Source organism: Stegostoma tigrinum, chromosome 20 (assembly GCF_030684315.1).
Source record: "Stegostoma tigrinum isolate sSteTig4 chromosome 20, sSteTig4.hap1, whole genome shotgun sequence".
Classification (NCBI taxonomy): Eukaryota; Metazoa; Chordata; class Chondrichthyes; order Orectolobiformes; family Stegostomatidae; genus Stegostoma; species Stegostoma tigrinum.
Window position 1 is genome coordinate 23390833 of NC_081373.1, and position 26743 is coordinate 23417575.

Genomic DNA, 26743 nt, shown 5'->3' on the forward strand with positions numbered 1-26743 from the left:
ACAGTCTGAAAAAGGGAGCTCGTTAAACACAAACTTGAATATTCTTGAATCATCTTCAATCCCTACAGTGTGGAAACAGGCCCCTCGGCCCAATAAGCCCACACTGACCTTCGGAGCATCCCACCCAGATCCATCCCCCTGTAACACACCTAATCTACACATCCCGGAACACTATATAGGCAATTTAGCATGGCCAATTCACCCAACCTGCATATTCCCTGGTGAAAATCTTGGATTAAAGGAATAACCATTCCTTGCAGACAAATTAACATAGGTAGTTTCTAAAGGTAGGCATGGGAATGTATAATAGAAAAACATAGCGGGGAAGTGGGTACTAAATAAAGTACTCCCAAAAAAAAAGTGAAATTGTGTATACCCAGGAGAGAATAAAAACCGCTAATAAAATTCAGACCTTTTCATTGTTCCCATTTGCTTATAGTTCAAACTGTTTTGTTTAGGTTATAAAGCTATAAACCTCCAAAGGGGAAAATAACTAATTATGAGTTCTGTTACTTATTTCAGATGGAAACCCAAGTTGAAAATCTTATGAAGGAAATAAAAATGACAAAAGAGCGTTTGACCTCTCAGGATGCTGCTGCCAAAAACGCCATTCACCAGTTGCAGCGAAATGTAACTTTTCGGATAGAACAAGTAGGAATCCTCTAAAAATAAGTGTCATTTATTAAAAATGTTTGTGTTTTTGTTTAGGAATGATTATTTCTTTTGCAATATATTTTGGCCTTCATTTATTGACCTCTTCCTGCATTTTTCCTGGGTATGGGATGAACTGAGTATCTTCAAATCAAAAACAAGAAACTGAGTTAATATGCTGAGTCATTTAACTTCAATCAGAGATAACAAAGTGTAGGGCTGGGTGAACACAGCAGGCCAAGCAGCATCTTAGGAGCATAAAAGCTGATGTTTCCAGCCTAGACCCATCATCTAATGAAGGGTCTAGGCCGGAAACGACAGCTTTTGTGCTGTTAAGATGCTGTTTAGCCTGCTGTGTTCATCCAGCCCCACACTTTGTTACGTCGGATTCTCCAGCATCTGCAGTTCCCATTGTCTCTGATACAGTTTGAACTTCAATCAGAACTTACTTTCTGGATTCATCTGTTGAATTTAAAAAAAAAAGATAAAAAATGATGAAAATTTTCAATATAACTAACTTGCTTGTGATTATATGACTTCCTTTGTCCCATCTTCTTCCATATTCACCTGTTCTATCCTTACAGACTGAATTGACAGTGTGGTCTTATACTGAATTTTAGGAAAGATTTGCGTCTGTCAGAAAAATATACTGTCTTGTAAATGTCACATTAGAGGTGGTTTGTGCTGAATTGCAGCTTCAATAGGAGAGGAGGTGTCCCTTCACTGATGAGCAGTTTTCTTTTAAAGTCTCCTTCATGATCACATGTTATTGGTGGTTTTAACATCAAACTGTTCAGATGCATTAGGAAAACGCCTCCAGTGCAAGTGGGATTTAAAATTTAGGACTTCTGGCTGAAATCCAGGGAGACTGCCCCTGTGCCACAACAGCCCTAATCCCTATTGTATATTGTATGTTGCACTTTTTGTGTATTGCGTGCAATTCTGGTCTCCCTCCTATAGGAAGAATGTGAAACTAGAAAAGGTTCAGAAAAGATTTATGAGGATGGTGCTAGGGTTGGAAGGTTTGAGCTATAGGAAGGAGCTGAATAGGCTGGGACCGAGGGGTGACCTTATTTGAAGTTTACAAAACCATGAGGGACATGGATAGGGTAAATAGGCAAGGTCTTTTCTCTGGGGTGGGTGAGTCCAAAACGAGACGCACAGATTTAATGTGAGAGGGGAAAGATACAAAAGGGACCTAAGGGGCCACATTTTCAGACCGTGATGCGTGTATGGAACAAAGTACCAGAGGAAGTGGTGGAGGCTGGTAAGATTGCAAAATCTAAAAGTCATGTGGATGGTATATGAATGGGAAGGGTTTAGAGTGAAATGGGACAAATGCTGGAAAATGGGACTAGGCTATTTAGGCTACTTGGTTGGCATGGACAAGTTGGTCCAAAGGGTCTGATTTCATGCTGTATGTCTCTGTGATCCCAGGACAAATGGTACTGGTGGCATATATTGTGTCACTTGCAACTTAATAGCTGGTTTGATCAGGTTTGAAGTTGGATTTTTAACTAATTATAATAGGAGAGAGCATATTTAATGCTGTGCTTCTTTTGCGTACTATGGTTTCAGCGAGACCTGAAGTTGCAGTAATGCAAGTGCTAATCTCTGAACTGCAGCCATTAGGACCTGTATTAATTTGTGAGGAATACCTGGCTGTCAATTATGATCTGCACTGTAGGGGAGAGTCTAAGGGGAGAGTGGTAATTTGCAAAATACATCAGCCCTTATTCCTTTGATAGGTGACAACAGCATGGATCCCTTTCTGATGCATTTTTTTAAAAAACTGCAGTTGATGAATTTTCCTAGAACGTTTACTTGACTTTTGATTACATTTTAATTCCGGTTTTACACCACACTAATGTTACACCCTTCAAGTGACAAGCCTTGGTGGCATGAAAGGAATTTTTTGGTGGATTTGTGTCAGCTGAACAGAACTATGATGGAGCATTTTGGGGTTCCCTTTAACTTAACTTTGGTCTTACAATTAAGTTATACAGTAAATTTGAGAGATCATATCTAAAGTTTTTAGTCCTAAGACTCATTCTAAGCATATTTTCAAAAATTGCTCCTAATTTATCAACTTTATCTGTACAAGTACAAAATAAATAATACTTAACAATAAAATCAGTAGTTTTTAGTCAATTGACTTTGGAACACCAGCTTGCTACTCAAGTTGACTGGACACACGTCTGTTGTCCTTTTCTGTTGATTGAAGTTCTCCTGGTTTCCTTATTTCTGCACCAAACCACTAAGAATTACTGCTTGTTAACCACTGATAGCGACTACCCTAGGTTCTTATGGTCTCATGGTATTATCCATACCCCTGAGTCAGGAACCTAGAGTTTAAATCTCCTTTGCTCCAGAGATACATTCATTCGTAAATGTACCCTAACTGCTGCCCTTGTACGTAATCAAGGGTGTTCTGAACTCTAATTGGTTTGCCAAAAGATGGACTACATGTGATCATCTGATTTTGACTAAACAGTTTATGCTCAATTCCTGATTGGTATTTTTAAGAGTAATGATCATTTATGTTATGTTATTTCTTGTTATCTGCTGATTTTTTTTTTCTTCAATATGCTAATAGTTTTGAAAGAAAACTCCTTTGTGTCAGCTTATCTGCATCAACCTGCCAACATCTTACATCTGTACTGATAATGTGGCACCAATGAAACCATTTCTTCCTGCACAGGAGCACATATATCTTAGTGATTTTAATATCGTCCAAAATGTGCTAACTGATACTTAGGAATGTTTTACCAAACCAACAAAATCTTTTGAATATAGGAACAAATAATGCCCAAAATAAATTAGAACTGAAGATAACCGCACAAAACGATTAAGCCAGTTTGGTAGTTCTGTGACAAACTAAACCATTTTAAAACATAACCATTTCCTTTGAATAACAGCCTTATACTGCAAAGTTTTTACATTTGTTAGCCAAAAATTCCCTTTAGATTGAACCGTGAAAGCAACCTTATAAAAAGTGTTTTGCAGCTATAATCAATCAAACAAATGTAATTAAATACATGTAATAATGATTTAATTATTGAAAAATATCTCAATCCTACCATTTAATTAGGCTGTAGCTTTTATGTTCATATGTGTTCAAAATTTTTCACATTACCATTAAAGTTGAACATGAAGGCTTCAGTAAAAAATCCATCAACATTGTTCGATCCTTGTTGAAGAGTCTGTGAATCTATATGAAGAGAAGCAGGGAATTCCACTCTTCTGACCATATTCCTTCCTCAATCATTTTACATCAAACAGTATTAGTTGACTATTCATTTCACCTCCAATTATGGATAGCCTGCTATCTTCGATGATTTGCGGATCATGTCAGAAGTTAATATAGAAAGATTGATGGTGATGTTATGTCCCCACAATCAATGCCATTGAACATTTCAAAGAACGTGATGAATTCCACAGTTAGCCATCACTTGCAAAGCCAAGGTTGGTGGCATGCCAATTAGGGCAAGTTGAATTTCTGATTTTCCCTCTGATAGATTTTTTGAAAGTTTGACAGTCTCCAAAACCATACACTACAGTGACACGTTCTTTGTTGATATGGTATGATGTTGTGACTTCATTGCAGTTGTCTTTGTTCACATTCTGCAGTGCCACTTAAAACACACAAGGAAAGTGGAGGCGAGTAAAGTCCAAAGCATTAGGCAGTTGATATTTGTAGAAACGTACAGCTTTCGTGATATCTCACTGCAATCAAGTCTGGGTTAACGATTAGCGAATGTGGTGGTGGGTGCCTGGAACGCGTTGCCAGCGGAGGTGGGAGGCGCAGACACGTTAGCACCTTTTAAGATATATTTGGACAGGTACATGGATGGGCAGGGAGCAAATAGACACAGACTGTTAGAAAATAGATGACAGGTTAGACAGAGGATCTTGATCAGCACAGGCTTGGAGGGCTGAAGGGCCTGTTCCTGTGCTGTAATTTTCTTTGTTCTTTGTTCTTTGAATCACACCTGCCTGTAAACATAATTCAAGTTACTTCTACTTTTATGTTTGGTATAAATGGACAATCCAGTGTTGCCTAAATCTTCTATTTTTAAAAGTGAACTTGAAAAATGAATTGGTTCTTGCTTTTTAGACAAACAAAAAATGTGAGGAGGCTCGTCAAGAGAAAGAAGCGATGGTAATGAAATATGTTAGGGGAGAGAAAGAAGCCCTTGACCTTCGAAAAGAGAAGGAGGGGATTGAAAAAAAATTAAGGGATGCAAATAGAGAACTGGAGAAATTGACAACGAAAACCAAACAACTCACCCAAGAGAAGGCAAGATTACAGCAACTCTATGAGGCAAAGGTAATTTATCTAGTGAGACTATATATTGTTGTGAACTGCAATTCTTTATCAGTTTGCTCTCTTTTTCTCACTTAAGTCTACTCAGGTGGCATACCCACAGACAGGAGCCTGTACTACAACTGCCTATTCTTCCAGTGTAAACTGGACAATAATCACTGATCTGAGACCCATTGAAATTATACTTGTTTTTTGACCATTTATAATTTTCATAATTCTTGTTGGTGAGCTGAAGATGATGTTAGAGGACATGATTTGATATTGGTAATGCCACTGGTCTGATAATCCCGAGGACATTATTCAAATCCCACCATGGCATCTGGTATCTAAAAGGCCAACATCTAAATCTTGAATTAGGTAGCAAAATAGTTTTGAGATTCATAAAGGTTTATTTTAAATCCACAGTTCAGCATGACACCAGTTTCCGCTTTGCTCTGTTCAAACGCCAACTCACCCACTGGGGAAGAACCCATATCAGGCATGTTATGACACACATTCAGGGCAAGCGTGACTTGAACACAGACTCCCTAGCTCAGATGTAGGAACACTATCACAGCATTATCTCGAAATTTATTCACAGAATGGGAGTTGAGTCCAGGCCGCAGTGGTGAAAGCACCAACTCTTCTGACAAGGAACTTCAGCTCAGAGCTGATAAGTTGGAGCCCAAGGTGCAGACACCAAGATGTCTCAGGGATAGGGGATGTTGCCTTGATACTTTATTCTGAGACAATAATATCACTTAGTCTAGGTACTTCTGGTATGGTCAGGGTCAGGTAGGTGTGATTGTGAATGAGACAGTTATGGGTGTCCTGAAGTCATCAGAGTCTCAGTTCCTGCAGTTATCCATAGGTTCAAACTTCTGTGGACAGAAATTGGGTCAACAAACTGATTGTGGCACTTCAGTGAAAGGAGACATTTTAGTTGGTTGAGTAAAGGGAATGCAGTCATGGTAGGGTACAGTACAGTCAAGGGGAGAATCAAGTTCTCTGCAGCAAAGAGCATGAGTCTCAAATGCTGCCTGGTACAAGGCTTAAGGATGTCTCCTCAGGGCTAGAGAGAATGCTCTCATTATTGTGGTTCTTGAGAGTACCAACAAATAGGTTCTGCTGAGTCAGCATGAGCAGTTAGGGGCTAAACTAAAAAGGTATAACTGAAAAAGGTAATAATCTATGGAATGTTGCCCGAGTCATGAGCAAATTGGCAGAGAGTCAGTGACCAAATAGTTCAATGCTTGGCTGAAAGGCTGATGTGGAAGAAATGGATTTCAATTCAAGGGACAATAGCTGCAGTCCTGGGGAAATCAGGAGCTGTACTGTTAGGATAACTTTTTGTGACACTTGCTAGCACTAATGTCCTGGCAAGTCGTGTAACTAATGCTGTTGAGAAAATTTAAACTAAATAGTAGGGTTGAAGGGATCATGCGAAGTGAGATTTGGAAGTTAAAGAAAAATAACAAAGCAATAGTGTAGGCTAGCAATATAGTATAGGTAGTGATTACCAGAGGGTAACACCAGAGGGTGAAGCAGCAAGTTTGTTTGGGGTGGGGGAGGAGGAGTGGAAAAGATTGCTTTAAAATCATGTGTGAGAAACCAAAGATAAAAGTTAGGCAATAGAAAAGTACGTCCATGTCCATAAAGATAAGGTAAAGCAGAGAGGCTAATGATAACAGAACAGAGCGAGTAAGTTCAATGCAGGGAACAGTACAGAAAAAAAACCAATGCCACTTTTTCAAAGTTAGGTGAATTACTGACATGCATATCGATAAATATTTATAGATCTAATTGCCATTACAGAAACATAGACAGAAGTTGATTAAAGTTGGAGAAGAAATATTCCAGTGTACACACAATGGAATAGGAGGAATACCCATGATAACAAAGAATGATTGAATTAAATTAATGAGAAGGGATCTTCACTTAAAATCTTGAAGTAGAATCAGGGATGAAGTTCAAAATTACAAAGGTTGGACATCACTTATGGGAGCAGTTGATTCATCTTCTAACAGTTATCTTTATATCAGAGACAGCATTAAAGAAGAAATTATTGGAAAAAAATCAAAAGAACTGCAAATGCTGTAAATCAGAAACAGAAACAGAAATTGCTGGCAAAGCTCAGCAGATCTGGCAGCAGCCAGAGAGAAACTAGAGTTAATGTTTCAGATTGAGTGACCCTTCCTGAGAACTGTATTCAAAATAACAGGTTTTAACTGTTTGTTTAATGATTACAGGAAGGAGAAGCTGCAAAGCTCAACAAAGATGTTGACAAACTAAAAGAAGACATCAACTCCAACATCATCAAAGTGAAATGGGCTCAGAACAAACTGAAAAGTGAAATGGATACACACAAGGTTAGCACACTTTCTGTTACATCTAGAAACAACAGTAATGTAGTCAGTGAAGTGTCTCATTTGAAAAGCAGTCTTTTCCCTATAGCATTGATTATTTCTACAGAAGGGCAGTGAATTGAAGGATGGATCATGGCTTTTTTTAAAAAAAGAAATGGAAGACAAAATTGCTTATAATTTTTAAAATTGGTGTTTAGTTTGCTTTTGGCCAAGAAAGTAAAGCTTTCTGCTGGAATTTTGCTTTGGCATGTATTCCACTGGGGATGGTCACTGATGATTGCACATTGTTCAATGTCATCCACCATTCTCAATATATTGAAGCCGTCCACGTTCAAGTGCAGCAAGACTTGGACAAAATCCAAACATGGGCTAAGTGGCAAGTAACGTTGACACTGTGTAAGTACCATGAAATGACCATCTTCAACAAGAGCGAATCTAACCATCTCACCTTCTTGTTCAGTTGCTTGTACATCATTGAGTACCCCACTACCAATAAACTAAGGATCTAAAATTGACTATTAACTGAACTGGATCAACCATTTAAATACTGCTATAAGAGCAGATCAGTTTATTGATCCCTAATGCATTTCTCTAAGGAAAGAGTAGGACCTATTAGAATAAGGGAAAAATTTGTGGGTATGGTTCATTGCGAACTCGTTGCATTACTTTACAGAAAAAGGGGTGATGATACAGACATTGTAGTTGAGGAGAGCAATGTGAATTATTAGGTGGGATAAATATAATGAGAGAGGAGATGAAACGTAAGATCTCGATGAAATGTGCCTCAGGTGACTATGGAAACAAGGAAGAAAGCAGAGAATTTGCTAGTTCGTTTTTGCTGCAACTGTGGTACGGGAAAATTGCTTTTGTTGTGTCATTTTAAAAAGAAGAAACAAATAGATGCAAGAAATTATGAAGCACTAATCTAACTTCTGCCATGAGGAAATTATTGGTTAATAATTCTGAGGGACTGTGTAAATCATCATTTAGAAAGGTACAGATTAATCAGGAACAACTAACATAGATTTGTTAGGGAGAGATGATGTCTGACTGACATGATTGAATTTTCTTTGAGCACCTAACAAAGGGGACTGATGAGAGTAGTATGTTTTGATAAAATTTATATGACTTTTAGCAAAGCTTTTGACAACATTCTGAATGACAGATTGGTCAATAAAGAAAATTGCAATGGGATCCAAGGGCTGTTTAAGTACTTTCAGAATCTTATGCTTCAATCAGATCGTCCCTCATTCTTCTAAACTCCAGAAATTTTATGTCCTGTTTACTTAGCCTATTGTCATAGACCAGCCCTTTCAATCCAGTGAACCTTTTTGCTACGATGCCTCCAAAGTAAGTGTAACTGTCCTTAGTCCACAGACCAAAACTGTACATGGGTACACCAGTTTTGTATTTCTAAGACCCAAATAGTTGGAACAAATTCCTCATTCTTATACTCTAGTCCATTTGCAATAAAAATCATGTCATTTGCCTTCCTAATTGCTTGCTATTCTTGCTAACTGTGTTACTTGTATAAGCGTGCCCAAATATCTCTGAAGATTAAAATTTGCAACTTCCATACCTCAAAAATATTGTTTTTCTATTCCCTTGACCAAAGTGAATAACCTCATACATCCTCACATTATACTCCATTTGTCTGATTGCAGTGGGGTTCCATAGGACTCCATACTGCATTCCTCACTTTCTCGTGGCTAAAATGGATGACTGGGACTTCTTCATGCACTCATGATACTGAGGAAGAAAGTTTCAGACAAAATAAGTTGTCATTGCACTAGTTAAGTGGGGAGACAAGTGGCAACTGGTATTTGATCTGGCGAGATGCGAGATAATTTGCAGATGAGGGAGGTCAAGCAATGTAAAGAAATATGCAGTGAAGCCAGAAAATGCTACAAATGCTCAATCTGTGGAGAGAAATGGACTTAACATTTCAAGTTGTGACATTTTGTCAGAACTGAGAAAATTAAAGAAATGCCACTAATACATGTGCAGTGAATGGGGTTGAGGGACAAAAAAGGCCTTTGATTAGGATGAGAGACAATGGTAGGATGCTGTGAAGCATTGAAAAGAAAAAGGACCTTGGAATTCAGGCCTCATAGGAAGAGAGAATTTGAGCTCAGAAAAGATTGGAAAGCTGAGATTGCTTTCTTCGGAACAAAGGACGCTGAGATGAGAGTTAACTGAGTTTTTAAAAATTGAGGGGTCTCAATGGAGTGGGTACGTAGGCACTTTTCCCCTTGAACGAATGGCGTAGATTTAGGGTAAGGGTATGAGGTTTAGAAGTAATCAAGAAATTTCATTTTTATTCTGTGGAACCCGCTTCCTGAAATGTTGAGGCAGAAGTATTCATCACATTTTTAAAAAAAACTTGAATGTGTATTTGACATACTGTATCATACGAGACTAAGGGCCACATGGTCTGCTTCTGAGTTGTAACTTTTCTGTGTTGTTTTGTTTCAGTCCTGCTGCCAACATAAACAGTCATCACCATTTGAGTGAAGACATAACTTTTGATTTTACAACTACTTGTGTACCTTTGCTTTATATCTTACTGCTTACTTTATTATTCTGAATTTATTTTATCTAGCATTTTCCTATGTCTTAACTGATGAGATCGCATTAACTTTTGAAAAACTGTAGCACACGAGCTTCTCAAATCTTTGTTTGCAGATTGTCACCTTTTACATTTTTATAATGTTTCAGCTTTCAGGATCTGAAGATCTGGGGTTGAAGATCTAGGGTTCCAGATCAGTTGCTGCACTTTGTGTTTTATTTGAAATTCTTCAGCCATTGAAGGGCAAAAAATATATCATTACAATTTTCAACTTGACACTGTCATAGTTGTGAATATTTAATATCTATATTCTTAATTTGATTTTAGGATGCTGTAAATTTACAAATTCAACCTGATTCCAGACCTTTGTTTCAAGCACCACTAGATGGCATTGTAGGACCTGGATGCAAATTGCAAATACTTTGTTTCTTTTTAAAATTATTGTATTTGTAATGTATTTGCAGATTAAATGAGCAATGATGTAGTGATTACAGAAATAGGGGACAGAGTTTATTGATTTCACATCAGATCACCAGTTGCTTTTAACATCATACTTTGAAGCTCCAGAAATAGGGGCAAAAATTGAGGGTGCAAAAACTGATTGGCGAGGTTGACTTTATGCAAATTCTGGATAAAATGCCGTTCCATGCTTGTGTGCTTTGGGTACATCATTTATTTTGCTGATGTTAATCCTTGAATATTCCTGCTGATTGCCAACATGTTTGATACTGGAACAGCTGTAGCTAATTTGAAATTCTTTCATTTGCCTGTTGTGCAGTCAAATTTTTCACTTCCACCCTAATCCAGTTCAGGTTTAGAGGAGCAATTTGATAAGAGGTTTAAACATAGTGCTGAAATTTTCCAAGAATCAACAATGCAAGTGAGGACAGATAAAGAGCTAATGGAACAAATAGGATGCTGGAGAAACTTAGCAGGTCTCTCAGTATCTGTGGAAGGAGAAACATAGTCAACATTTCAAGTCTGGTATGACTCTTCTTCAGAACCATAATTCTGAAGAGTCCTGCTGTGTTTCTTCAGTGTTCTGTGTTTGTTTCAGATTTCTAGCCTCCACAGTGTTTTGTCTTTATGAAGACGTAGTGCGACTTGGAGCAGGAAATGAAATAGAGGAGTGAAATGAGTAGTTGATGGAGGATAAAAAATGAGGTACTATCAGATGTTCATAGTGCAGATGGAGTACTTTTGGCCCATTGTATCTCTACTGGCCAACCAAGACCAGTTTCCACCTCGCAGCCCATAGGCCTGGAGGTTATGGCAATGCAAGTGAATATCTAAATGATGCTTGCATGTTACTCATCCACTCTGTTCAGATAGTGAGTTCCAGACTCCAAGTACCCACTCGGTGATTAAAAAAAACTCCTCTACTCGCTTAGCTTTCTACCTTAGCATTTATTTTAAATTTATTGACCCTCCCTCAGTTGTTAGGAAGAATCCTTTGTATCCGCGTTATGTATGATCCTCATGACCTTTTACACCTCTACTCGGTATTCTCTCCACCTTCACTGATCTAAGCAAAACAGCTCCAGCCTATCCATTGTTTCCTCATGATGCAGATCCTCAGCAGCATCCTGGCAAATATCCTTTGAGTCCTCTCCAGTATAATATTTTTCCTACAATGTGACCAGTACTCCAATTCCAGCCTAACTTTTGTTTTGGACGGTTCTAGTATCTCCCTGCTCTTGCCTTAATTAGCAAAAGCATAGAATACAAGTATCCCAAAAGCCTCCTCAACCCACCTTATCTACCTTCAGGGTTTTGTGGATATGCACACCAAGGTCCTTCTGACCGTCACTACTTTTCAGGCACATACCTTGTGATTCCTCGCCTTGTTCACCTTCTCTTAGTGCGTTTCCTCATATTTTTCTGGGTTGAATTCCATTTATCACTACTCTGTGCAGCTAACCAGTCTGATGATATCCCAGCCTCATATTTTCTTACTATGATGATATCCTCCTGTGATTTATGGCTATCCTTCTCACAGACTAGGAACAATAAGCAGTTGAGGCATCTCTGGCTACACTCAGATATTTAAGAATAGAATTATGAATGAGGTTACATTCACTTGGAAAACAGAGAACAAAACCAAGTTGGACAGGTTCAAAGCTGGACTTCCCTCCTAGTTCAGTTGTGATCTATCAAGCAGTAGTGGACCGTGAGGTGCCTTGCTACATGGGCCACAAAGTTAGTTTGCAGGTATAGCAGATGATTAGGAAGGTCTCAGTGAAATGTTGGTGTTTATTGCAAGGAGATTGGAAAATAAGAGTGACGGGCATTTCCAGCTGCTGTACAGGGCTTTGTTATGATCTCAACCGATAACATTACTGGACAAGTCAGAACTTGAATTGAAATTTGGCTTGATAGACTACCATATTAGTTTAAAAAATCTTTCTCAAAGCACAAGCATACAGTAATGCAGATTTGCGTCCATTAAGAAAACATGCTATTTGCACAAATGATATGAAGATAAAATAGCACAAACTAAATTATTAATAAAATTTTGAAGATTTTCAAATTCATGGCAAAACCAAATTATCAATACCATCAGTTTACAGTACTCAAATATCAGAGTTGTTTTCTCTATCACCTCTGAGTTTGACTTAACTGTTTCCTTTAATTCCTGCTTGAGAGGTTCATAACCTCTTCGTTGATTATACATATAACTGAGCTTAAAATTTCCTTAGTTTCAAATAACTCCTTTAGAGTTCTAACCAAACAATTCTGGTCTAGTAGTTTCAAACTAAAACCCTGTCACTGAGGTAATCTATTTCCTGACCGTTCTGAACTAGCTCCATTCTCCAGGAGAAATTGTTCTTCTGTCTGACCTCAGCCAGGTCATCAGCAGCAGGCAACGAAAGTTCTCCCGTCTATGGGCTGTTCTTAAACAGAAATATGTTTTTATTCTCAACCAAAAGGAAGCTAATGTCTTTCTTTGTTTATTTGGTCTGACTGTAAAACACTCACAACAGAGTTGCCACTATTGCTTTAAGAGGACCTAGTAACCTGATATTTAATGCGTTAAAATATCAAGAACGTTTCCATGAACTGGCTTGTATTCCTTTGAATTCAATAGCTTCATGAATGATCTAATGAGACATTTGAAGTGATTAAGCTCTATGACATGACACATAATTGGGAAATCCTAAAGAAGGATATGGAGAACAACGGGATAAAATTTTAAAGAATACTATTTAAACATTAATTTGAACAACAACTTGTAAACAAACATACATTCAGGGTTCAGGCTTATAGGGAAACGAAGAGGTGAGATGCAACTGAGACAACTTAATGGATGACCTCCAACTTCATTACAGAAAAGTTGTTGCACATTATTGAGCAGGAGCAGTTGTGATGAAGATGGCCTGAGGATTATCTTTGCTCTTCAGAATACTTTTGGACTGTTGGCTGTTTTATTGGCAGGGAATCTAGGAGGATCACAATTTTTTTCAATTATGCAGTTTTATAACAAGATATTCTAACAAAAGAGATAATAAAAATCATGAAAGTATATAATATTTATGACTACTTAGTGGATTATGACAAATCGCTTTAAAGTATTTGGCATAGTTGAATAGAAATCTTTCAATGTTGTGGAATAATTAGTACAAGCAAAAGTAATATCCAGCCATTTTACCAAACTTAAAATTTAACATGTGTGTTCTTTGCATTGCTACAGGAAACCAGAGAAAAATTGAAGGAAACAACAGTCAAATTAACTCAGGCTAAAGAAGAGGCTGAACAAATCCGGAGAAACTGTCAAGACATCATCAAAACCTACCAGGTTAGTTTGGGCTTGATATTCGTCAAATCTTGTACTTTATAAGTTCTATTCAGTTGCCGTACCCTTTGCCATCTGTTAAACCATTCCTTGTATCTTGCAAAGTTCTTCGTAGTTTTTTTCCCTCCTGTGCAGACTGTGAAGTCTGCAAATGGCAACAGCCTTTGGAAGTGGAAGTCCTGCAGTGACATGAGAATTGATGTGTACAGGACTTCCCAGCAGCTGGGTGATGGCACAGCTTAGAGGGCATGTTGCTTGCAATGTATTTTTTAAAATCAGGAACTGTATTGTCTTAAATAATACATACTGTAGGATAGTTGTGTCACATTAATATGTGATCTGTGAACAGCCAAATGGCCTGCAGGTGCCCAAGTGTTTCATTTAGTATTCAATCCCATAGGATCCTGCTGCTTTCGATGTTCTGTTTGCACTTGGCGCATTTTTCAAAAAATTTGTAATGTTTAGTTTAAAATTGCAGTGAGAGCCCTGTTGACAAACTCTGCCTGTATACGTCAGAAGTGATGTTTATTATGTTGAGGAGTGTTCCAGACAAGTGGAAAAGCATTAGTGGGAATGAGGTTAACTTTGGTAGGCATCCTTAAGCATGAAAAATGATAATAGAATTGTATGTAGAGTACATACTGAACAAATGACAGGAATGCTTGGTTGCCTGCCCGAATTGTTCATCTGTGCAGTGTCATATTTCCAGTTGGGTGGGAACGATTCAATATGGCTGGCTAGGACTCTATCCTGAGGACATCCTGAAAGTTCTGGGACTGAGATCATTGACTTCTAGCAACTGCAATCATTGTGTCTGGTGTGACTGTAACCAGTAGAAATCTTTTCCCTCAATTCCCATTGACACCGTTTTGCTGAGACTTCCCACTTGGATAAGTGATTCCTTGATGTTAAGGGCAGTCACTCTCACTTCACCCCTGCTCTTTAACTTTACTTTCCATATTTAGACTATAAGTATAGTGTAGAACCCAAACTGAGCATTGGTGAGCAAATTGTTGATGAGTAAGTCCCACTTATTAGTACTGTCAGTGATACCTTCCATCAATTTGTTGCTGATTGAGAGCAGAGTGGTGCTGATAATTTGCCAGATTGGATTAGTCCTACATTTCTGAGAGAGAAACTGAGTAATTTTCTACTTCGGCTGTAGATGTCAGTAATGCATATGCATTAAAACAATTTGGCTAACTGTAAGGCTAGTTCTGAAGCAAAACATTTCTGTGTTGCCAGTATGTTGTTACATTATGTAGCCTTTTTTGTATCTTTTGCATTTGTCTGTCCCCTGACCTAATGTGGAGTTAATAATTTGGCTGAAGGCTAGCATCTTTGACGCTGGGGTTCCTGAGACTAAACTGTTTTGGATTATCTATTTGCTACTTCTGGCTGAAGAGGATTGCAGATGTTCCAGCCTCATTTTTTGCTTTGACCTCCTGGATATTGGAATCATTGGGAATGGACATGTTCATGAAGCCTCTTCCTCTCTTCCTGGTGAAGCCACAGCACACCACTTTTGCTGTTCAGCGTGGTTGTCAGACTGTGCTGTAGTTTGTAGACTGAAGTGCGACAACCGATGTCCAAAAGTGTCTCATGGATACTAGTTTTGACATGGTGGTAGCGCCAGCAAGATTGGAGAGTATTTTTGTGAAGATGTGACTTTGTCTTCACAAGGCTTCACCTGCTGAAGGAGCAGCATTCCGAAAGTTTGTGATTTCACATAAACCTGTCAGACTATAACCTGGTTTTGTGTGACTTCTGACCTGATCCTGTCATGGGCAGATGCATTTATGTTTGACACAGATTGGTGTGGACAAAGTGAGGTACAGATACTTCCTAGTTTATATTCTCTTGCAACAGGACCAGTCTGGTAGAGATAACCTTTATCCTACTTGGTCAGCAGTGGCAGTCCCAAGACATTGGTGGACGTTGAAATCCCCATCCAGAGTACATCCTCTGCCCATGGTTTCCTTAGTGCCCCTTCTAAGTAAAGGAGCACTTTGCATCAATTGAGGGAGAATCAACAGGGAATTTCCTTGTCGATGACTGCAGTGATGCCGTGCAATTTAATGGGGTCTAGAGTTGAGTACTTCCGGGGCCAGTGCTCTCCTGTTGGATATACTAGAAGTGGAGATCATGGAGCTAGGAGTATTTACTGAAATGTGAGATTCTACTTTGGTATAGGCCTCCATGTATTAGTGAGGAGATTTTGCAGGGAAGGCCTACTGCTATCATGACCAGTTTTTAGGTCGATGCCATGTTTTTGATTTGGTTTTCCTTCTCTTTATTGGTTTGCTTAGTGGTGTTGTTCAAATGAATGGATAGCTGGCCAATTCCGTAGAAGAGATTTGTCTGTGAATGGCAGTGTAAATACATTAGATATGGAACAACTTATTGATTTCTTTTGTTGCTGTATATCACAGTCTGCATTTGTGTCTCGGTACTAAGCACAGTTTCACTTGCTATTTCTCAACATATAGCTGTCACAGTGCAGTAGTAGTAGTAATTTTGATTTTTAATCAGAAGGTGAGAGTTCATATTTCATCTCAACTTAGTACAAAACCTAGTCTGCTGCTGTAGTCTAACATTAGGGGAGTGCCATACTGTCAGCTGTACTATCTTGTTTTACAACACGTGGCATAAATTGTTTCTTTCAGGTTGTTTGGTGATAGTCACTTTGTATAATTTTATAAATTAGATGATGAGATTCAGAAATTTCATTTTTGTTATTTCCCTGAATATGATAAATCCTTGGGCCATTCAACATCGAAATAGAAACATGTGGCAAATGGATCGTGGTTTTCCAGAGTTTCATGATCAGCATTACTGAGGCAATTTGTCTATCGTTGATCATTGTAATGACCAGTCTGCTTCGTTAATGTCCTGTAGGGGAGAAATTCTGCCATCCTTACATGGTTCAGTCCGCATGTGACTCCTGACCCAGCATAATATGATTGACTCTTATGATGTCCTCTGAAATAGAACAGCAACTCACTTGGTTCAGAGACACTTGGGGATAAGCACATTTTAAAAAAAGTTCTGGGGGCATTTAGCCATGAACGAAAGTGCAAAAAAACTTATAAGGTGGTACTTACAAAGAAGAAGTATGCCTTCATAATTTCTCTTGCAACTTGAAGTAGAAACCTAAACAGAAATGCTTCATGACTAGATAATTGATTAGTTGATGTATAATCAGAATGAATTCTGAAAAGTCTGGAAATGGATTAAAAATTGATATGGACCAAAATGAAAATGTGTCTTATCATTTTATGTTTTGAGATGAATGAAAACTGTATTTCAAAACTTTATTTTAAGAGACATCTGAGAGTATATCTGCTCCTTTTGCTTTGGAGAGCATTACAACAGAGATAGGCCCCAGGCATCACCTGAGTCTGAAGAAAACAAAATGTGATAAAATTTTATACTTTTGTTTCAAATATTATTAACATACACGTAATCATTTATATTTTCTGACTTGGGGACCGTATCTGTTGTCACAGGAATCGGAAGAAATTAGATCTAATGAGTTGGATGCTAAACTGCGTGAAACTAAAGGCGAACTAGAAAAACACTTGCAGGAAAAGTCCGATGAAATGGAGGTGAGTTGGACTTAGAAATATGTTTAGAAGAAATGATACTGATTCATTTACAAGATGGCTTCAGAATGTAGAATAAAGGCAAATATAATTCTAATATGAACAGAACACATTACCTTTATAGGGCTATTCATCAACTAGATTTTCTTTTAAATTTGGAGCTTTGAGGCCCCAAGTGCTGGAACACCATTGCTTGGTCGCAGGCACGTAATCGGTTCACTTTGGCATAACCTAAGAGTTAAGAATATCGATAGATAATGAACCAAGGGTAAAGTCAGTAAAAATTAAGAAACAATGTAATAAATGAATTGAAAGAAAACTAATTCATTCTGTCATTCTTTTGTGCTCCTGAGATGCTGCTTGGCCTGCTGTGTTCATCCAGCCTCACATTTTATTATCTTGGAATTCTCCAGCATCTGCAGTTCCCATTATCTCATTCTGTCATTGAGAGGTAGAAAGCTTTAGAAAAAATTCAACATTTCCACTAGGGGTGAAATTACAGTATATGTGATCAATACTAAATATAACATTTATAGTTTGTATATAAGAAGTATTAATGATATGAATAACATCGGATATTTAGAGGAGGTCATTAAAGAGCAGGTATTATGTGAAGGGTTGGAGTCCTAGAAAAATTCTGAGTGCACTACAGTCAGATCTGAGGATAGAAACGTAGAAACAGAAGCACAGCATTTGGCCTGTCAAGTGTGTTCTGCCTTTCAATTAGATTGTGTCTGATCATTTACCTTATTACTTTCCTAAGCTATCTCCATGATCCTTTCATGACATTAATCTCTAGAGATCTGTTGCTTTCTGTCTTGAACGCACTCAGTGATTGAACTTCTGCAACCCCAATCAGTGAAGATAATCAACAGCATCTCATCCATGATAATCTTCAACACTGGTGCCCCGCAAGAGTACGTACTCAGCCCCCTATGCTGCCGAAACACCTACGACTGTGTAGCCAAATTCTGTATGAAAGCCACCTACAAGTTTGCTGATGACACCACTGTTGTCGGCCGGATATTAAACAATGCTGAATCAGAGTACAGGAAAAAGATAGAGTGCTTGGTGTCGTGGTGCAAAGACAACAATCTCTTTCTGAATGTCAGCAAAGCAAAAGAACTGATCATTGATTTCAAGAAGAAGAGTGGAGGACATGTCCCCATCTACATCAACAGAGTAGAGGTGGGGAGGGTTGAGAGTGTCAAGTTTCTAGGAGGACGATAACCAACAATATGTCCTGGACCTCCCACGTGGATGTGACAGTCAAGAAGGCACAACAATGCCTCTTCTTCCTCAGGCGGCTTAGGAAAATTGGCATTCCATGAGGACCCTCACTAATTTTTACTGATGCACCATGGAAAGCACACTGTCTGGGTACAGAATGGCTTCATACAGCAACTGCTGTGCCCAGGGCCGTAAGAAGCTGCAGAAAGTTTAACCTATGATGAACGGCTAAGGATCCTGGAATTGTACTCATTAGAGTTTAGAAGGTTGAGGGGAGATTTAATAGAAACTTACAAGATGATGTATGGTTTAGAAGGAGTGGACGCTAGGAAGTTGTTTCCGTTAGGCGGGGAGACTCAGACCCATGGGCGCAGCCTTAAAATTAGAGGGGGTAAATTTAAAACTGAAATGAGACGACATTTCTTCAGCCAGAGAGTGGTGGGCTTGTGGAATTCGTTGCCACGGAGTGCAGTGGAGGCCGGGACATTGGATGCCTTCAAGGCAGAGATCAACAAATTCTTGAACTCAGAAAGAATCAAGGGCTACAGGGAGAGTGCAGGGAAGTGGTGTTGAAATGCCCATCAGCCATGATTTAAATGGCGGAGTGGACTTGATGGGCCGAACGGCCTTACTTCCACTCCTATGTCTTATGGTCTTATGGTCTTACTGTCTAAAGTTGTGTGCACATGCCAGATTATCACTGAAGCCAACCTCCCATCCATGGACTCCATTTACACTTCATGTTGCCATGGAAAGACTGCTAACATAGTTAAAGACCCTTCCCACCCAGTAATACTCTCTTCCAACCACTTCCTTCAGACAGAAGGTATTGAACCTTGAACACATGCGTCAACAAGTTCAAGAACAGCTTCTTCCCTGGAGCTCTCTAATTTCAAATCTAATGTTGATCTTACTTTGTGCAGCTGTAATCTAGTATGTCTTGCTCTGGCTAAGCATCCTATGATCTATTTGTTGTTGTTTGCTATGATCTGCCTGTACTGCTCGTAAATGAAACTTTTCCCTGTCTTAGGTACACATGACATCAAAAATCAAATCAAAATCCAAAACCTTTGCAGTGGAGATTTCCAAAAATTCATCACCCTTTGAGGGGGTTTCAGCAATGATATTTCATTGAATGTCAAGGGACAATGTTTAAATTCTCGAATTGTTGGAATGGTCATTATCCAGGTTTGGGCTAACAAGTATAACTAACAGTCTCACCACACGAGTGCCAGAGATCATCCAAGTCTTGCTGTATTTTAACATGGATTGCTTCAGTATCTGAGCATTTACGAAAGGTGCTGAATATTGTGCAACCTCAAGGAATACTTCCTCTTCTGACCTGATGATGGAGGGAGATTCATTGATGAAGTACTGAGGACTGTTGCTGAGGAACCTACCCTGAAGAACTCCTCCAGAAATGCCTTGACCTGAGTTGCTTGTCTGCCAACAACCATAATCATTTTCTTTTGGGCTCATCGTTTTGTTTTAATTCAACTAGTGGAGAGTTCCCTCCCAATTCCCATTGACTCTAGTTTTACAAAGGTGAAATAATGTATGTTTTGTGTTGATAACAGACCAATAGCATAATACAGCAAGCATGGTGTCCCTTTATCTAGCTGCCAATTGTCGAATATCTTTTCCTGCAAACTAAAAATAAGGGATACTGTTAATATGCAACTGTTTTTTTCATTAAAAATTTTTTGTGCCAATGGTCTTGCAACATAAGCTTCACAAATATTTAACTTTGAAATTTGTTAAGGGGGATTGTGGGATCCTTCCATAGGTTCAATGCAAATCAATCTAAAAGAGGAATGGTGATCTGCGAGATCAAGAGGCTGGTATAAATAACTATTTGATTCATTTCATATTTCCAGTGAGATAATATTGCATTTTATGACATTACTAATTAATGTATTTCTTCAACCAAAAAAATCAGATTCGCCATGCTAAAATAAAAGAACTTGATGACCTGAAAAAAACATTCAAGGAAGGGATGGATGAGTTGCATACTTTGAGAACAAAGGTGAATACTGTAGTTCATTTGTTTTTCTTTTGGAATTACCTTGTAAATTTCTGTTGACTTCTTTCTAAATTAACTTTGAAGACATTCTGCACTGCCAGTTTTAAATTGTATTGTTTGAATAACTAATAAATACGTTTTCCAGAATATTTTGCTCCCAATTTTCCTGTCTGTTCTTTGTCTTGCACCCATCATTTAGTGATGATGTATGCTGATTTTTCTGTATGGAGAAAGGAAGCAAGAAATTACTGTTTTAAGAGCATAATAAGTAAGAGCAGAAACAAGTCATATGACCCCATGAGCCTACTGTGGCAATGAGTATGATAATGGTTGATCTTGTGATAGAACAACCCTATTATCCCAATGTCAATTTATTACATTGCATTCAATGCAAGTGTATCCTTTCTTAGATGTGGACAAAACTCTATACCACAGCACAAATTTGTATCCTTGCAATAAAACCAGTATACCCATCACATTTTTAATTGCTGTGCATGCATGTTAACTTTGTGTTTCATGTACAAGGAAATTCAAATTCTGCTAATTGCTCATATTTAATTTTTCCATGATTCAGCCTGTAGCATTTTCTTTTTTGACAAACAAGATTTTGGGCTCAAGTCTCACTGCAACACATGAGCAAAAACCTCCAAAGCCAACTCTCTGGTGCAGTATTAAGAATGCACTGTAGTGTTGGTGATGACATATCATGGATGGGATTTTGTATTGAACCACACTCACTCACCCTCCGGTGATGTCAAGTATTCCGTCCCACTATCTCAAAGAACACCAGGGGAGTTATCCCTGATGTTCTGTCTGACATTAATTCATCCACAAACATTCTTAAAACAGATTAATATCACTTTACTGATTTTGGGATCTCACTGTGTGTGAATTGGCTGCTGCACCTAAATTACGACAATGACATAGTTCAGTACTAATTAATTATCTGCGAAGAACTTTAAGACAACTGTTAATCATGAAAAGCACAATATAAATGCAAGGTTTTGTTCCATTCACATTTAAAAATGTCATTCTTTTTCTATTAATTGTACTTTTTTAAAATACAGATTATTCTCCATTTGCTATTTTATTGCCCATTCATTTAACTTGTCCCCATTCCTTTTGAGCCACTGTCTCCACCTTGGAGCTTATTTTCCACCTAACTTTCTATTACATTACAATCTGTCCCTTAAGTTATTAAATGATCCTGTGAAAGAATCTATAAGCGGTATTTGGGACAATTTCCTAGAATATTTTTGCGGATCCAAACAGGGATCAGGCTATTTTGGATCTGGTAATGGCGCAATAAAACATGTTTAATGTATGACCTCGGCATAGAAGATTCCCTAAGCAACAGTGGTAATATCGTGGTAGAGTTTAGTATTCAGTTTGAGAGTGAGAAACCTGTGTCAGTAACAATTGTGCTAAACTAAAATAAGGCTAATTACAAAAGAATGATGTCAGAATTGACTTCAGTGAATTGGCAAAGGCATTTAGCAGAAAAGACAGTTGTGAAACAATGGCAGACTTTTACAAAAATATTTCATGACTCTCAACATGCTAGCAAGGAAGATGGATTCTAAGAGGAGGATAAACTTATATGGTTAACCAGGTAAGTTAAGGATAGCATAAACTGAAAGAAAAAAGCATGCAACGTAACAAAGATTAGTGGTAGACCAGAGGATTGGGAAAGTTTTAAAAGCTGACCAATGATGACCAAAAATATAATTAAAAGGCAGAAAGTAAACCAAGAGGGTAAGCTAGTAACAGAAGTTAAGTAACAGAAAAATGGACAGTAAGAACTTATTTAAATATACAAAAGTGAAAAGAGAGGCAACATAAGCCCCTTGGAGAATAAGGCTGGGAAAATGATCATAGGGAAGCAGGAAATAGCAGAGGAGTTGAATAGATACTTTACATCAATTGTCATGGTGGACAGCACAAATAACTTTGCAAAAATAATAAATAATGAAGGGGCTAAAGGAGGAAAGAAATAAATACACTAGCTATCATTAGAGATAAGCTCAAAGGGAAAGTAATGAGGCTAAAAGCCGGTAAGTTCCCAGACCTGATTTTATAGAATGAAGCTATAACATAATAGATACACTCGTAATTAACTTCTAAGAATCCTTAGATTCTGGAAAAGTCCCAGATGATTGGCAGTGTGGCACCATTTGTTCAAAAAGGGAGACAAAGACATAACAATAGGCCTGTTAGCCATTGGGGAAAATGTTGAGTGTTATAGGGGATATAGTAGAAGAGCATTTTGAAATATATAATCCAAAAATAAGGTTCATGATTAGAAAACCATACCTGATAAAGTTATATCAGAGATAATGGGAACTGCAGATGCTGGAGAATCCAAGATAATAAAGTGTGAAGCTGGATGAACACAGCAGGCCAAGCAGCATCTCAGGATGTTTACATCAGCATTTGTGCTCCTGAAATGCTGCTTGGCTTGCTATGTTCATCCAGCTTCATACTTTATTGCCCTGATAAAGTTATTACAGTTCTTTGAGGAGTTGACAATCAGGAGATAAAGGGGAACCAGTTAATGTAATTGAATTTCCAACAGGCTGTTGCGTATGTTACTGCATATGAGGCTGCTTAATAGGGTAAGAACCAATAGTGTTGGGTACCTGTGGTTTATTAGCATGGAGGGAGGTTTGCCAACACAGAGTGCTGGGACAAAGGAGGCACTTTCAGGATTCACAAATGTATTTATTGCAATGCCACCAATGAAGAGTACTAGGCTGCAGTTATTTACAATGTATGTTAATGAGTTGGATTATGGAAGTGAATGTATTATTTTCACATTTTGTGGATGATATAAGCAGTCTACAGACGGACGTGGACAGATTAAGTGGGGACAAAATTGGCAAATGGAACATAATTTTGGGAAAATGTGAACTTCTACACTTTAGTAAGAAGAATAGAAAAGCTATATATTGTGTCAATGAGGAACAATTGCAGAAGGCTGCAGCATGGAGGGATCTGGAGGCCTGGTGCATGAATTACAAATCCTAGCATCCAGTTTCAGCATGTAATAGGGAGGACAAATAGACTGTTGGCCTTTATTTTGAAAGGAAAGAGGTATGAAAGTGAGGAGGTCTTGCTAAAATTTTGCAAGGGACTAATCAGACCACACCTGGAATACCGTGCCCAGTTTTGGTCTCCTTTAATTAAGGAAAGATGTATTAGCATTGGAGGCAATGCAGAGAAGGTTCTCCAGTTGTTCCTGGTTATGCGAGGAGAGGTTGATCAAGTTGAGCTTGTAGTCATTGGTGTTTAGAAGAATGAGAAGCAACCTTATTGAAACATAAGATTCTTAGGGGGCTCGATAGGGTAAATGCAGAGAGGTTGTTTCCCTGTATGAGTGTATAGCAGTAATCTCAAAATAACAGGTCCCCCATTTAAGATAATTGAGGTTTTTTTTCAGGATAGTCGATCTATGGAACTCTTTACTGCATAGGACTGCAGAAGCTGAGGCATTCAGGTATATCCTCTACAGAGACTTTTTTTTAAATCAAGTGTTATGGGGTAAAGACAGGAAGTGGGTTGAGGATTATAAGATCACCCATAATGTCATGACGGAGCAGAATTGAAGAGCCATGTGACCTGTTTCTGCTCTACATGTTACGTTCTTTGATATGTAATATCGATTATCAGCGGTGGAGTCCTTAGCACTCATCCTTGCTACACCCCATTCAGAATAACGCCGTGAAAATCTGAAAAAGATTTATTATTTCAAGCTTCAATCCAGGCTAATGTATAACCTTCCAATCTGTTGTAATATATTACCCTGAATAGCTTCAGCTTTTTGTAACAACATGTGGCACCTTGTCAAATGCCATTCACAAACTTCAGTGTATTACATTTGGTTTTTCCCTTTATCTATGCTGTTAATTACTTCCGCAAACTCCACTCGAACCGTCAAATATGATTTTTCTTTTATAAATCCATGTTGACAATGGCTAATCATTCTAACTGACTTGGTACCACGTGGTTACATTTGTCAAAAATATTCTGTGGGGTTAGCTGTAGGGAACACTGTACTTGGTTTATGTATCCCTCCATTAGTTTAAAATCAACCCGAGTTCTTGTTGCTCATCATTAACAGTAGCTTCAGATTTGGTTTTTGTGATATCACTTATCCAAAACTCTTGTTGTCTATTCCTGTCTCAGGTAAAATGTCTTGAGGATGAGCGTTTGAGGACTGAAGATGAACTATCGAAATATAAGGAAATTATCAACCGACAGAAAGCAGAATGCCAGTCTTTGCATGAACAAGTAAAGACGGTAAACTGCTTGCAAGAACAGCTTGAAAGGTAGAAACTAAATTTTTTTTGATTGGATTTATTAGTTTAGTTTATATACTACATTAATGGTTAGCACATGCAGGGTTGAAAAGTTTTCCTATGTTTGATTTTTGAATATATGGGTTGGGGGGGTGTGCGAGGCAGGGATTCAGAAAGGAGTTGTCCACAGTTTTTTTTTCGTTTGCCATAGGATTTATCTTGTCTTATTTTCTAAGGAAATGAATTAGCTGCTGGGGGAAAGAAAAGTTTTATTATGGTGTTCTCGGCATCCTGGGTCGGGAGCAGTTTTGATGTTCCACAAGGTCTTTATCTGCCTGTCATTTTTAGAAATTCATGTAACCATTAAGGTTTTGGTTTTGCATGCAATAGGGCATTCACATTATAGGGATATAAACTAAATGGCAAATTTCTGCTCACTTGACTATGTATAGCTCGAAATAATCAGATTGCATAGAAAATTTTAAAAAAACCATATTTTCCTTTAGTACACTGCTATATTTTGATTTACAGTAGTCTGGTATTTAGGCATCAGTCGGCAAGGTTTTTCACAATTTTAGAAGCATTTATTTTCTAGAAGTGCAGACTACTACAGAAGCGTAATTTCATTTGATTGCATCACAGAAATGATCAGGAGCTTCAGTCGTCAAAAGAGGAGGTTGACAGCCTGAACGCGCTTGTTACAGATTTGCAGGATGATATTGAAGGGAGTCGCAAAAAGGAATCTGAGTTGCTTCTGTTTACAGAGAGGCTGACCAGCAAAAATGCCCAACTTCAGTCTGAGAACAACACACTGCAGATGCAGCTTGACAAGCTGAATATTTGTGAGCGGGAGCTAAGAGTGCAACTTGAAGAGTTAGGACATACTAATGTTGAATTGGTAAGGCTGCAGTAAATATAAAATTTGAGAAAATGAAACATCAGTTTTTTTTTTGCTTAACTCTGTGAATGGTGTCACATTTGAGAAAGTTCCACATTGTTGAGTAGTAGAAAACATTTTTAATTATAAGCAGAATATTAATCCAGTTAGGATTTTTTGAACACACTGTACATGTGTGTTGCAATTGAAAATCTGTCTATATATGTCCCTTCACATATTAAAAATCTTTGTCATATAATGTTAACAAAATCTTCTGAATTTGTTTAAACCAAGATATTAGTTTACTGTCTTCTGACTCCCAACTTCCATGCCTAACCTGATTTGAATGAACTGATCATTGTTTTCCAGTACGAGTCAGTGTCCTCTGGCTCTCCGCTAAGCCCTCATGGAAACTTCAAACTATATTCGTGGAAGCAAAATCCCATTGGAATACAGTTATATGTTTTCATTCTTCTCCTAGCTTTGTGACTGTGAAAAGGATTTGACCTACAAGAAGCGTTGGGTTAAATTCTGTAGTATGTTTTGAATTTAGATTGAATTGAATTTAAATTAGTGTTTATGTTGTTTTGTAATAAAGAGTTATGCATTTAACAGAAATTAATTAGGTATTTATAATCAGAGGCAGTTGCTAAACTTCAGTGGTATGCCATAAGATGTCAGAAAATAGTTACTTGACAAACGTGTGAAACTATTAACTATTTGTAAATATGATAAAATAAATTAGATATATTTTAAAATGAGGAAAGTTTGGCCACAAGACATCTTTAGTATAGTTTGTTTTATTTCTAATTAGACATTAAACTAAAATAGATCTGAGAAATTTAACATTTGTGCAATATCATGCCAACTGACAACAAAAATGGTTGATATGAAGTTGGAAGGGCCAAATTCCGGATCTTATCCTGTCCAGTCCTCTTAGAATTTTTTAGGTTTCTGTGAGATGTCCCTCATTCTTCTAAACTTAGTGAATATGGTCTTAATCGATCCAGTCTGTCTTCACATGT

The 26743-nt window shown here is 38.0% G+C and overlaps 1 protein-coding gene across 3 annotated transcripts in view; it reads left to right on the forward strand.

The window, feature by feature from the left end:
- Positions 1–26743, forward strand: part of ccdc186 (coiled-coil domain-containing protein 186) — a 118032-nt gene that overhangs the window by 41417 nt on the left and 49872 nt on the right. For all 3 annotated transcript variants that reach the window (XM_048550991.2, XM_048550993.2, XM_048550992.2), the window contains exons 4-11: positions 523–651; positions 4769–4981; positions 7207–7326; positions 13584–13688; positions 17195–17293; positions 20460–20546; positions 24729–24871; positions 25484–25739. In XM_048550991.2, coding sequence (XP_048406948.1) covers positions 523–651; positions 4769–4981; positions 7207–7326; positions 13584–13688; positions 17195–17293; positions 20460–20546; positions 24729–24871; positions 25484–25739 — 1152 coding nt within the window. The remainder of the gene's footprint in view (positions 1–522; positions 652–4768; positions 4982–7206; positions 7327–13583; positions 13689–17194; positions 17294–20459; positions 20547–24728; positions 24872–25483; positions 25740–26743) is intronic.